The sequence below is a fragment of the Lycium ferocissimum genome, chromosome 7, assembly GCF_029784015.1.
Source record: "Lycium ferocissimum isolate CSIRO_LF1 chromosome 7, AGI_CSIRO_Lferr_CH_V1, whole genome shotgun sequence".
Classification (NCBI taxonomy): domain Eukaryota; kingdom Viridiplantae; phylum Streptophyta; class Magnoliopsida; order Solanales; family Solanaceae; genus Lycium; species Lycium ferocissimum.
The window spans coordinates 27,580,492-27,594,172 of record NC_081348.1 but is presented as its reverse complement, the minus strand read 5'-3'; the positions used below and the strand labels follow the sequence as shown (position 1 = coordinate 27,594,172).

At 34.8% G+C, this 13,681-nt stretch overlaps 2 protein-coding genes across 3 annotated transcripts; one reads left to right on the top strand and one right to left on the bottom strand.

Moving 5' to 3' along the window:
* Positions 1-6,983, top strand: LOC132064124 (actin-related protein 2/3 complex subunit 5A). The gene is made up of 4 exons (XM_059457014.1): positions 1-225; positions 349-421; positions 551-651; positions 6,475-6,983. The coding sequence occupies exons 1-4, from the start codon at positions 137-139 to the stop codon at positions 6,608-6,610; spliced, it is 399 nt and encodes a 132-aa protein (XP_059312997.1). The 5' UTR covers positions 1-136; the 3' UTR covers positions 6,611-6,983.
* Positions 6,984-7,656: 673 nt separating this feature from the next.
* On the bottom strand, positions 7,657-12,586 carry LOC132064123 (homeobox-leucine zipper protein HAT3-like). Of its 2 annotated transcripts, none has more exons than XM_059457012.1 (4): positions 11,820-12,586; positions 11,216-11,529; positions 10,614-10,693; positions 7,657-8,317 (listed from the first exon to the last, which is right to left on the bottom strand). In XM_059457012.1, exons 1-4 carry the CDS (start codon positions 11,959-11,961, stop codon positions 7,957-7,959), a joined length of 897 nt encoding a protein of 298 aa, XP_059312995.1. In that variant the 5' UTR covers positions 11,962-12,586; the 3' UTR covers positions 7,657-7,956. The 2 variants fall into 2 exon arrangements, with proteins under 2 accessions (XP_059312995.1, XP_059312996.1); XM_059457013.1 differs by having other exon boundaries at positions 11,216-11,517; positions 11,820-12,307.
* Between the last annotated feature and the right edge of the window lie 1,095 nt (positions 12,587-13,681).

The window sequence follows — 13,681 nt, the reverse complement described above, 5'->3', positions numbered from 1 at the left end:
TAGAGTTAGAACTCATTTCTCCATTTCTCACTCCAATTGGTAATCAAGACCAGAATTTGAAGCATCAAACACTCTCATTAAAGATCCCAAAAGCTGTTTGTGCAAATTGGGTTCAAGGTAGAGACCTTCCTTATAAATGGCTGAGATAGTAGAAGCAGATAATTACGAAGGCATAATCACCAGAATCGAACACAAGTCTCGCAAGATCGAAAGCTTACTCAAACAGTACACACAAATTTCTATCCTTAAAGTTCCAATTTTTCTTTTTCATACCTGTATAAAAATGAAAACCCACATTTATATCTGTTTAATAATGAATACCCACATGTGATCTTGGTTATTTGTTAGGTATAAACCAGTTGAAGCTCTTAAAACAGCTCTAGAAGGATCACCTCCCAAGACCAAGGATGAAAGATGCAAGGTTCAATCTTTTTGTAAAAAAAATATTCATTTTGTTAGGATATTTGTCTATGATGTAACTTGTGAGTTGATAATAAGTTTTTTTTTTTTTTTTTTTTTTTTTTTTTTTTTGTGTTTTGGGAATTTGCAGTCTGCTAATTGGATTGTAGTGCATAGGGCTATAATGGCTATCAAGGATGTGGATAGCTTGTTCTCTGCATTGGATCCTGAGTACTATGATATTCTCATGAAGTAAGCTCATTTTTTGTTCCTAATTGTTCTATTATTTTGGCCTAGGTAGAACTTGAGGATCATGTTGCCAATCTGTAATGACAGATGTGAATCATGTTAAGTTGCGATTAATCTATCTCGGGTTCTCCATTATTGCATATTGGAATATAGAATGTAAAGAGCAAGATATAGAATAAAATTAGCGATACTTGTTTAGCAGTCCTCAAAATATTATTGTTGAGCTTCTTGTGCTGCTGTTATGCATGCAGAAATTGGGGATGCGATACAAGCCTTGTAAACCCCTCTTCACAAAGATATTTAGAAGTTTAATATTTCAGCTGAGTTACAAAAAGTTGAAAATAAAGAAATCTAAATCTGGCGGAGAAGTATCCGGGCTAATCTATTGAAACTAATCTGATCAATGGAAATCAGATATGGTATGCATGAAGCTTTAGTGTCTGTCTTTCCAGGAAATAGCAGACGAACTGATGGTGTTGCAATGCATTTCAAATAAATTTGTGTGGTTTCATATATATATATATATATATATATATATGCAACTAAGTATAAGGTCAAGAAGAAAGTGAAACAAACAATGTTCTGCTCTATGATTGAATGGACAAATATTTCTCTTTCAGTTTGTTTCTAAGGACCAGTTTAGAGTTGTACTCATGTTCAAGTGGAAAATAGACCAGGAAGGAATAGCCTAGTAATAAGATCCTTCCACCTCCAGTTTCGAGGTCAGGGTTCGAGTCACCAATGGGAGAAAAATGGGAAAAACCACAGTGAGACTCCTAGGTGGGGGAGCTTTGGGGATGGGGTTTACCATGCTCAGAAAAGAAAAGAATTAAGTGGAATAATTAGTTGAACAATCTTTTAGAGCTCTTATATCGAGTATCATGGCCTGAAAATCGCATAATTTGAGATTGCACATTCTTATACACTGCACTAAATAGCTTATGTTTATTTACTTTAGGTTACTATGGATTTGAGATGAGTCATGAAATCTATTGAACACGAGATACTTTGTTAAAGATTTCCAAAGAACTCTAGTTGGACATTTTGGTAAATGCCAACAATATGCCTCATCAAATTGGATCAACAACATGCAAGCATTAACCTCAACTTGGGTTTTTAACGTGCAATTACTGGTTTAAACTTGGCATTGGTCTTACATCTTCATGATTACAAGATGCTGCAGCTTTAAAAAATGTTTTTCTAAATGAATTCACCTTGTAGGTAGGTGAGATTGCCTTTTCATTATGTTTTCTATTACCACCAACCAGGGAACTGGTGTAGTACTTGCTAGGTGCTTGGTTGAGTGCAAATTTCAGTCCAGGAATCTGATGGGAGACTCCATATTTAAACACTTAATTTAAGCTGAAGGAATCATCTGGCAAGAAGGGTCGGAAAGTTCATTAGGAACAACTTGGGTTGGTGTGCTTATTGAGCACTAAGATGAAGATATTCTGCTTTAGAACCAAAAGATTTAGTTGCTCTATGTATATGTTGTTGCTTTACAAAGTTTTACCTCCAAGATATGACAAAGGGCTGAATTCAGGGGGGTTGGAAAAGGTAATTGATGGGCTTGAAGTTGCTATTTTCTGGAAACATCTGAGAATAACCATATGATAACTTGGAGAAAGAAGCAAAGTGTCCCTAATCTTAAATGTGCCAGCATATTTATTATTCTCTTATAGTAGCTTAAGATATTAGCTGAGGAGATTGAAATTTGAGTGACATAAAATCTTTAACTTGTTACTTTTTAAGTTGGAGAAATTTTAAATGATCTGCAGCCAAGATAGGTTTGACCTATGTGGCGATCATGTTTGGGTACTTTTTATTGGTTTTGTATGGGTTAAAATGAGTCGTTAGTATAGCGATCAGGTTTTGGTATTATGATCTTGAAGTTGAGATGCTCAGGTTAGTATGGATTTTCAGTAACAGGGAGACGCCATACCCTCTGTAGCTTAGAATATTATGGGATAGCTCAGTGCTGCAAAGCAAGGAAGAAATATTGAACACATAGTCACAGAAGTTTAATCCATATGGCCACTTTCCGAATGGTGGCCATTACCGATATTGAGAATTGAGAGTCCCAACCCATCTTGTCAATTTAAATGGTATTCGAGTAGACTATTTACATACTGCTCCTCACTTAGAAGTCAGTCCCGCTAGTTCAAAATTGTCTCTTATGATAAATGTGGCTGATAAGACCTTGTTTTCTTTCCACTTATCAGAAAGAAAAGGACCTTGCCTTTCCTATTTGTTGAGTGAAACTATTTGACTTATTTTTCTTCTATCAAGATATTGTGTCGCCTTCGCCTTTGATTTACAATTTGTCTTGATATGTACATTCTGCATTGTTGTAAGAATTACTATAGTAGGGCCATGTCTCTCCACATATACAAACATTACCCTACATTTTCCTGTCTGATTGTACTTGGCCATGTTTCACTTTTCTAGGGTTTTAACTTGACCAATCTGTGTAATGAATTGAATGTGTACAATGATTTGAAATAATACTTATAAATTTAGATAGCACTGTAAAAACGCTAAAAGTTTGAATTCTTTTTATTGCCAGATATCATTTTCATTAATGTGCTCAAAAAATACATGTACAATGTGGTTATGTAGGCTACTTTTAGTCTCCTATTAAGCTACCTAATTTACTATACGAGAATATATTCTTTCTTTATGGTGAATATATGAATGAAATGAAAGAAACTCTTCACATTCCTTAAGCTTTTCTCATTGCTTTGAAAGAGTTCCTAGTTCTTTCATTCCATGTAGTCCTAGAAAGGCAAATTGGCCTAGTTTTCCATGTTGTTTTCAACTCTTCTGAAGCTTCCTTACCCTCCAACTTGTCATGCTCTTAACACTCTCTTATGGAGAACACTTCTTCCCATAGCTTTGAGGCCATTCTGCAGTATAACAATAAGTGATCACCATCCTTCTCATACATCATACTCCTTGGCTCATGCTCATGAAAACCCAACTTACAGCAATCTGTTTCCTCCTTATGTGATTTTCTGTCGGAAAGAATTGCATCCCACATAAGTGACCTCACATGCTGCATCGAGTGGGATGCAATTCTTTCCGACAGAAAATCACATAAGGAGGAAACAGATTGCTGTAAGTTGGGTTTTCATGAGCACGAGCCAAGGAGTATGATGTATGAGAAGGATGGTGATCACTTATTGTTATACTGCAGAATGGCCTCACAGCTATGGGAAGAAGTGTTCGCCATAAGAGAGTGTTAAGAGCATGACAAGTTGGAGGGTAAGGAAGCTTAAGAAGAGTTGTGTGTGTGTGTGTGTGTGTATATTCACTAAATGATTTTTCTTCGTTATACAAAGTGTGATTAAGGGGTTTGACTTAGAAATGAAAAATTAGATTTTATGCATCTTTTTTGCATATAAAAGCGAAATATTATTTAAATGTCACTGTTGTTATAGGTGTATAACAACCAATCGCTATAACAGCCAAAAAATTTCGAACCCAACAATACTGTTATAGAGAGATAGAGAGGTTTGACTGTATAGTAAAAAGTGGGCCCAAAAAGTAGTAGTACTTTTTAAAAACATTATTGAAAATAATGAATACATTATAAATATACCTAGAAAAAAGTGGGTTCCCCCAAATTATGGGGGCCTAAGGCAATGGCCTTATTGGCCTAATGCTCAAGACGCCCCTGCGTATTTGGTGTTTGTGTATATCCATATCTCCTTTCACCATGTCTTCCTTTCTTCTCCCTGGTAAGACCCATATAATAGAATCTCATTGAAGATGTGCTAATGCTCGTTTCAACGCCACTATATACTCACCACTTTCTGCCACAGAGGAAATGTAGATCAATTTGAACTCCTCTACTTCTTTCCATTTCCTATCTGAATAGTTCTTCTCAAGCGAATTTTCCAAAATGAACCCCTAGTTCTTCTTGTGATGAGTTCAGAGACAATTGATCCTATCATGAGCAATCGCGTAGACCCTTGGATAAGCCTGCTTCAAGTTTAATTTCAGTTTCCACATCATATGTCCAACCATCTTGTTTCCAATTACAATTCCCAACAATAAAGACAGTGAACCTTGTGAACTCATCGTTCCCCTTCATAATCCCTTTTCATAGTGTTACTCAGTTACTTCATTCGGCTACCATCCATTTCAAGATGTTCTGCATTTAGAAACTATCACCTTTATTTCTTTACACTTTGTCCAAAAAAAGAACTATCACCTTTTTCTGTAAGGCATCAGCTTATATGCAAATCTCCATATCCATTTTTGCTACAAGACCATATTTATACATCTGATCTCCTTTCCTGATCAAAAAAATACATCTGATCTCCTTATTCCTCCCATGAAGGGGGCTGTATTTTCTCCCAGTCCATCAAATGATATATCTACTCCGTCCTTTTCCTCCCATAAGACCTTCATCAATTTCTAGCTAGTCAAAGTAGATTTCAACAGCGTTCTCTTCTCCGCTTGGAGAAGTATAGCCTCTTCCACCCACTTAACATCCATTCTAAATTTTCAATTACCTATTACATATACTGACCATATGCAGTTTTTAAAAAAAATCAAATCTCGCAAAGGATTGTTCATGGAACTACTATCGAGATTCTTCGGACCATATTTAAATCCTTTCCAATATATTTTTGTTATTTTCTCCAAGTTTAATATAGTTGATGAAAATATAAGGCCGTGATGGATTTGCCTTCCACATATGAGGACTTGAGAATTAATGCTCCCCATTGGTTCGACATAAGAAGCACAGAAACAAACAACAAACATGAGTGCCATGTCGCCATTATTTCAAAAAAGAGTCATGTCTTACATTAAGACACAATTTTGAAATAATGGAAGACCCAAGTTGGACAGGATCTTATACTTTTGAAGTATATTATACTATATATAACCTAAACTAATAAAAAACTATCTTGCTGGGATGCTTAAAAAATGCTGCCTGATGCATGTCGGTTCCTTCAAAAGTTGTGTGATTCTTGGAGGATCCCGCCATGGGTGCGGGGACATCTTTGGAGATCCGAGCAACAGGAATAACAAATATTGTAAGAATTTAAGAAGATACAAAAAGAAACATAAAATGATCCAATAATCATAAGTCTTAGTAAAGCATCCAAATTGCACCAAATACCAAGTACAACAACAACATACCTAGTGTAACCCCATAACACCAAATACCAAGTACATAACGCAAAATACAAAGCTTTGTCTCTAGGCTAATTGGTACTCAAGTGTATCTCCTCAAAAAGTCTGTGGTCTACATAGGTTAATGTAGTATCTAGTTAATTAAGTTTAGGAGCAAAGAAAAGGGATTTCTTGCCTCTGCAGTTATGGTTGCATGCTGATTAGCATTGATTTTTTAAGTTGCAGTAAACATGGTTACACCCATATTTTACCTTTGTCGACAAGCCAACTTTAAACAAGTCACCGCTGATTTGGTTTCTTATGGTTCTTGGTTAATGTTGAATCGACTCTTTTTGATATCTTTCATTTGCTTTGTGGACCGTAGCAGCGACCCCAGCATATCTTAATTTGAACTTTATGAATAGAAGAAAAGTCAGCAAGTTGAAGTTATAGAATGGGAGGAGACAAATTTTCTTTTCCTGATATTGACCATCTAGGCTCTGCTCCACACACGCTATTAGTTGAAATGCTTAATGTGAATATGCCTTGTAATTCGTCCAATAGATTATTCTTTTTTTTCTTGGTCCAATAGATTTTTTTTTTTTTTTGTAAAGATCTATCTGATTCACAAGCAATGTGGCATATTTCTGAAAAAGGGTTACAAGATTCACAGTCGAACCTTTCTTATCTGATGTGCAGGTACTTGTATAGAGGTTTGTCTACTGGAGACCGACCAACATGTGACCAATGCCTAAGGATCCATGAGAAACTGACTGAAAAAGCTGGTTTGGGATGCATACTGCGTTGTCTTGCTGACACTGTGAATACTGTGTGACCGATACCTGTTTACTAAAGCTGGATGAACACACAATACTGTAGCAATTTATGGAAAAAAGGTCATCACTACAGATGAATGTTTACTTCGGAATTGCACTTGATATGTCTTTGCATTTCGATTGAAGTTGAGATTGAGTTTAGCTTATTTTTCAAAGGGCTGTGCTTCCTCTCTTTAAGTCTGTATTACAACAACAACAACATACCCAGTGTAATCTCACAAGTGGGGTCTGGGGAGGGTAGATTGTATGCAGACCTTACCTCTACCTTGGGAGGTAGAGAGGCTGTTTCTTTAAGTCTCTGTTCTTCTCGATATATATCATATGAACTGTACCAAGGCAATTTGAGATTTCTGCCATCCTTTTTGTTTCATATGTCTGTTGTAGTTTATGTGGCTATCATGTTAAGGAGATGTTGCTCCAAAAAATGACAACTTATATCAACTGTATCGAAAGTTTTGTTGTTGAAACTTTGCTGTTGTTTGAGATCATGTCAGACCACCCACCCCCCAACACACACATCCCCCGACCAAAACTAAAAGATTGCAACTTATTTCCTTCTTGAGCATGCCTGTTATACCTGGCAACAAATGAAGTGCTTCTTGCGACTCTTGTACACAAGATACCAAGAGGGTAGGTTGGGGTGTGGCCTAACTCTCAATGAACGGGTGAAGACAATAGAGATCAACATACAGATCTCGATACAGACAATGAAGAAGTCAATATTTGTCTAAATCTTGACAGACAAATTTATATCGTACAACTTCTGTGGGAGGCATATTTAAGCTGACTCACCACTGTTATCAAATAATTAAAAGGACGTAAGGGGCTGGTTTAAGTCAGTAGACTTTGTGAAATAGATGGAGAATCCTAGCTAATCAAATACTTTAGGGGCACAAGGTATATGTGGATAGTACTGTAGTACATAGCAGTCATGTCCACAAGTGCCCAAGAGGACCCCATGATTCTTGTACAGAAAAGTTTGGAATAGAGGATCTTCATGCAAAAAGCATGGATTTATGTATATAAAAGTGGCTAGTGAACACAATTATGTCTTCCCATTTAAATAACCATTTTCCTACACAAAATGAAATGAACAAATTCAACAACTGTTCCTTTCAAACCCCACATTACATCCAACTTTTTCGAACATTAATCATTCATCAACTAAAGAGAACCCAAACAAAAATAAAACAACTCAGATTCTCTTGTAATCATCTCATTCAATCTTCTACTCTATTAACACTTTTCTCCCTACCCTATCTGGACCACTTTTCACTACCCTTTGTCTATCCGTTTGGCTCCAAAAAGAGTTCAATCACTTCTTCATCCTCACAACAAGAGTAAATTACATTTCCGGCCGTTGCATGTTGAGTGGTTTAGGGGAGAGAATTGCAGCCCACGGTTTGTTAAGGGGCACTGGCTGTTGGTGGAGGGCGCCTACCTGGTGATGGTGTGAACGAGAGGCACTAGCTCCGGTTACTGAAGAAGAGGCTGCCGAGGATGAGGACGACGAAACTGCCACGCGCTCACACTGAGGGCACATGGTAAGGGTGGTGGGAGGGCTCATGTTCATGTACAATTGTGGAGAAAGTTTCAATGCTCTAAGCTCACTAACTTCCTTCTGCAGACGCCTGTTTTCCTCTGTCAGATTCTCACAGCAACGCTTCAAGTATTCACAATCAACCTCTGTTTGCTTCAACTTGGTCCTGCATCATTTCAAGCCATCATTAGACCTTCTAAATGAAGTATTATCATCATAGAAAATTAGTTTTCTATTATGAATTGATGCCGCTCGATGAACTAGTTCAGAATACAACAGACCAGTGCTAAGAACCTTAAAAATAGAAGGTGTTTTGCGTTTAAATACTGAATTCGTCCCTAAACAAGTGGCACGACAGCACAACCTACTAGGGGTATACGAAATGTAATGACCGCCTTAGCGATAATCGATATCCAGACCAAGCCGAGAAAAAACCACTAGTGGTTTGGTTTGACTTGATTTGGTTTTAAAAAGAAAAAACCAGTTACTATTGGTTTGGTTTGGTTTTAACTAAAAAAAATCAAACCGAATCAAACCAACCCGACATTACATTTGTAAAATTTCAAACACATTTTATACATAGAAATATTTATTTATAATGTAATTTATAAATGTTTCTTTAACTTTTTCATAGTTTTTTGTCTTTTAACGTATTATTTCAAGCTTGGAATTAGACTTTTGAATGGTTTAATAAGTTTTGTAGCCCAATGATATTAGTAACTCAAATAAGCTCAACAAAAATCAAATCAATACTAATCTTAACAAAAGAAATTCATATCTAACGGTAGAATGACAATAATTTTGATATATATTAACTTTTAGTTTTATATTAGTTTAGAAAAGTGAAAATACGTAACTTAAATTATTTTTTTTTAATATTTAGTCATGTAATTAATACTTAGTAGCCGTACTTATTTTAGCATGACTTAGTACTTTTAGATTATGATCATTTTTTACATGCCTTATAAATTAGTTGTATCTTTGTAGTATGACTTAGTACTTTTAGATTATGATAATTTTATTTTATGCAATTTCATTAATTTTTTTCGTTGAATATTTTTAGTACGATAATCATCTCTCATCACGTTTTGTGTTATTTTCTTAATAAATATCTTAATTAGATCGTCGTATCTTACTAGGACTAAAGAAATATTTGAAGTATAAGTTATATGTTTTTATGAAGACTTTACCGGAAAAAACCCGAAAAACCCGAACAACCCGAAAAAACCGAGAAAACCCGAGGTTGAAAAATCCGACTTTTATTGGTTTGGTTTAGTTTATAGATTTAAAAACCCGATGCAATTGGTTTGGTTTGGTTTGGTCTTTAAAAAATCCGAACCAACCCGGTCCATGTACACCCGTACAACCTACCATGTATCTCAGGTGTTTAATTTCGACCATCCATTTAAAACCATCATATCGGCAAAGTTTATTATAATTTTCTCATTGATTATTCATTAAATCTCAAAATTTGATTTTAATCCTCTCCTTGATTAATTAGGGACTATAAAAAAATTAATCCTCTCGTTTGATTTATATGAACCGTTTATTTGAACAACATTTAAGAAAGAGGGAAAGACTTTTGAAACTTGTGGTTCAAAATAAACCTTGAAAAATTTGTGTGCTTTGTAAATCATTTTATAAAGTGAATTTGTTTCCAAATTAGGAAAGAGGTCATTCATTTTGGCACGGACTAAAAAGGAAATAGGTTCAAACAAATTGAAACAGAGGGAGTATCCCTAGGAGAAGGGGAAATGGGAAGGAGATTACCCACAAGGACTATTCTGATTTTGTGCTTGATTTTGTGTTTTTACTTATAGTATCTTCTATATACTTATTTAAACCTTATGTTGACCATCACTAAAGGTTGCAGTGGGAAATTGCCCTATCATCCTCAACCAGAGGTCTCGCGAAACCGCATTTATTAGACCGAGTCGCCGGTTGATAGAGAGTGTTTTACTGCACTGGTGATTTCTGACTTGAATCTGAGATTTATTCGGGGCCTCGAAACGAGTACCGGACACCGGATGACAAATCAAAAAATATGTAGACCCAGAAAATGAGATTGCATTAACCCATATCCAAACCCGGTACTCTTTACTTGATGGAATTTTCAAATGGTGAAACTTAAATTAATAAAAGTTATGTGCCAATAATATACTAGTTTGCTATTTTTACAAGACAATATAATACACTTATGTTGTTTGACCAAAGCATAATGGGATAAAAGTTTATTAATTGCAACTAGAACAGATTGTTAGACAATTTTAGATTCCGGGGTGAGATGTATAATCCAGGCACACGTGTATCACCCGACAGGACATTACTTAGATTATCATTATTAAATTTTATAATGGAACACAACACGTGTGTCCATAGTAACATCGAAGATTCATGCTACAAACGTGACATATTATTCCAATGCCAAAAATACCCTTAATGCAGCAAGCAAATAACATTACCTTGCCCTCCTGTTCTGAAACCACACCTCCACTTGTCTTGGCCTGAGATTCAGCTGTTTCGCCAGAGCCAACTTTTGCTTCTGGAGAAAAAAAAAAAAAAAAAAACTTAATTACACCTTTGTATTAAAAATTACTAGAATTCTTTGGGGAAAAAAAAGATGTCTTTTGTTAAGAAAAACGAAAAATTGGGTGAGACGTAATCACGTAAACTTCGTTCACTAAATGCCGATTTCGTGTCGCGCTTTTAAATTTCGATTTTTTAAAGCAAATCTTTGCTTGTCATTTTTTTATAAATTATTCATTATTGTGACGTATACGATTATTTTTTATGAAAATGCTTATTTCAAAAACTTAAGATTTCATATTTATATTCAAATCAAAATTAAATTAAATTCAGGCACATAAATTGAGAAAGAGGGAGTAACAAATTTTCAGCCGAAATCTTGTTCCACGCAATAAATCCACAAAGAAAGAAATTACTACAACTATTAAACACGTTGAAACAATTTCTTTTTTCTCCAATAAATTATCATAAATAAAGGGATTAGTCTGTTTTCCAAAATTAACCTTGCCCCACAAAAATATTTACAAAAACAACTTACCGGATTAAGAGTGTTATGCTCCTTAAATGTCTCTTCAAGAACGGCAGCTTGCTCCTTGGACAACCGGAGTTTCTTCCTGGCCGCCGCATCGCCGCCGTCTTCCTCCAGAGAGCTGGTGGGGTTCTCTTCTCTGTCATGACTCCTTTTCCCACTAACACTCGAAACAGTGCTGTTAGGTGACGAAACCATTATCACTTGATTATCTTCTTCTTCATCATCAACATCATCACAATCTATCATCCTTGCTGGTTCATTCATATCTATTTCCCTTCTCATACTTTCTCGTTCCTCATCATTTCTCCCTGCAAAAACATCTTCATAAATAAATTAAAGAAAACACTTGGTTGTTTTTATTTTCTCGTTCATGTAACGCTTGGCCTGAATGAAGCCTCTGTTTAATGGGTTCAGCTGAATCTTGAAAAACTACAAAACTTTTACTAACTTTTTCTAAAATTTGGACCTATAATTTCAAATGTACAATGTGTTCTATGCTAAAAACTTTAAAAAATGAACTAATCAAATTTAAACAGAGCATGCATCCATGACAAAACAAATTAAGGGGAAAAAAACAGAATATATGGCTATGAACTTTTGTAAATTTTACCTGAAGAATTTTGATGATGGGCCATGAAGGGCAAGAGATTCAAAGGGAAAGGAGGAGTTGATGATGAAGTGAGATTATTTTGAGGGCAACTCATTCCTAAGCTCAGGCTCAAACCTAAACCGTCTTCTTTTTCACCACTCATCTTTTTACTCTCCTTTTCTTCTCTGAAGAACCAAACGAGTTTACTTTTTCTTTCCTTTTGGAATCCAAAAGAAAGGATATAGGTTTTTCTTGCTCTGGGGTTTGAATGTGTTGTTGGGGTAAGGCGTGGTGGTGGGGGGGACAAAAAGAAGAGAAATGGGGTGTTTGCTTTTGTAGCAGAGGAGTTACAGCTTTTTTCCTTTGGCTAGTGCAATACAATTTTTGTAGGATACGTCAGAAAGATTCAGAACCTATGATTATATATACAAGGACTACTACACACACATACAAGTATTTATACTTGTGGCCTTTTTATTTTTGAAACACAAAAAAAAAAAAAAAAAAAAAAACTTTTTTGTTGAAGTATCCTATTATTAATTTAAAGACAATAACAAGAATTATGATGAAATAGTAAGACTCTGTTATTTCAAATTAGAGGTTTTGAACAAAAGTAATATAAAGTCGCATTTATTAAAGAGTATTTTACTCGCAATGCTATAAGTAATATTTTTGCAATACAAATTAAATTTAATCAGACTAGATGTGTGAATCTGTGCAGAAGAAGGCAAATAGATGTTCAATGATGACTTATGTCAGTGGCTATTGGCACAATGATGATGATAGAGATTGGCTTTGATTTAGTTTGGCTTTTTCTTTGTTTTGTTTATGGATGTTTTTCTGTCTATTTATATTTGGCAAAGTTTTGCATGGGGCTAATTTTTAACCATGGTTTGAGTAGAAATTTAACCATGGTGAATGACTAAACGTAACTGAAGGTGAGTTTACTGTACTTTACTGTAATCTTTGCTTTATGAATCATCTGTTCCTGTATTGTAACTTCTCATTGAAAAGAGGCTTTTTTACTCTTTATTTTCAACCGTTGACTGTTGACTAGCGTGCATGCTCTCTCGTAAAACACTTTTTCTGAACCTACTTTTTTCACTCACGCGCTGTTGTAGGCCTTGAAAGGGTAACAAGCGCGTGATGCATGTGTGTAGAAAATAGAAGTCTCATTTGGTTTATCTTTATTTTACCCAGTTATTGCTTACTCCTTTTATTTAATTTATGTTCTTATATTTTATTTTATTTATTTAAAAAAGATAATCGTATATTTAATATAGTTCTTTAATTTCAACTTCTCATATCATATTCAAAATTATGAAATTCAAAAGACATATCGATATATAATAAGTACTCATTTTTAGTTTATTATTACAAATTATTTAATTTACTTTTTAAATATAGTGTCCAATCAAATTAATATGCATAAAACAAAACATAGGACTACTTTATTACTTGTAGAATGATAATTTTATTAATATTTTTGTATAAAGATTTAGAACGAAACCTGTCATTCGATTATTTTAGATGCGTATCGTGCAGGACTGATCATTTTAGAGAAAAATGTTCTCTACCAAATACATTTTCATTATAGCTCGAAATCCAGATCTTTCATTAAGTGTGAAGGAGTCTCGTCCATTCCCCCACAAATCTCCTGGATAATGCATACACTTTTGTTATGTGTGGGTTTTTAAGGTCGTCTTATGTGTGGGTTTTTAAGGTCGTCATAGTCTTATTGAATTTATTGTATACTGTTTTTATTTTCCATTTAGTAAAGATTTTTTGCAATTTGAAATTTGGGCTACTCGAGCAATTGTCATTTTTGGTTAAAAAATGATTTATTTTTACGAAGATTTTACATAATTTAAAGATACATTAGA

Coding starts and splice junctions, on each gene's coding strand:
- LOC132064124 (XM_059457014.1), top strand. CDS start 137: ATGGCTGAGATAGTAGAAGCAGATAATTACGAAGGCATAATCACCAGA. Junction 226..348: donor ATCGAAAGCTTACTCAAACA/GTACACACAAAT, acceptor GTTATTTGTTAG/GTATAAACCAGTTGAAGCTC. Junction 422..550: donor CCAAGGATGAAAGATGCAAG/GTTCAATCTTTT, acceptor GGGAATTTGCAG/TCTGCTAATTGGATTGTAGT.
- LOC132064123 (XM_059457012.1), bottom strand. CDS start 11,961: ATGAGTGGTGAAAAAGAAGACGGTTTAGGTTTGAGCCTGAGCTTAGGA. Junction 10,694..11,215: donor AGCATAACACTCTTAATCCG/GTAAGTTGTTTT, acceptor TTTTTTCTCCAG/AAGCAAAAGTTGGCTCTGGC. Junction 8,318..10,613: donor TTTCAGAACAGGAGGGCAAG/GTAATGTTATTT, acceptor GAAATGATGCAG/GACCAAGTTGAAGCAAACAG.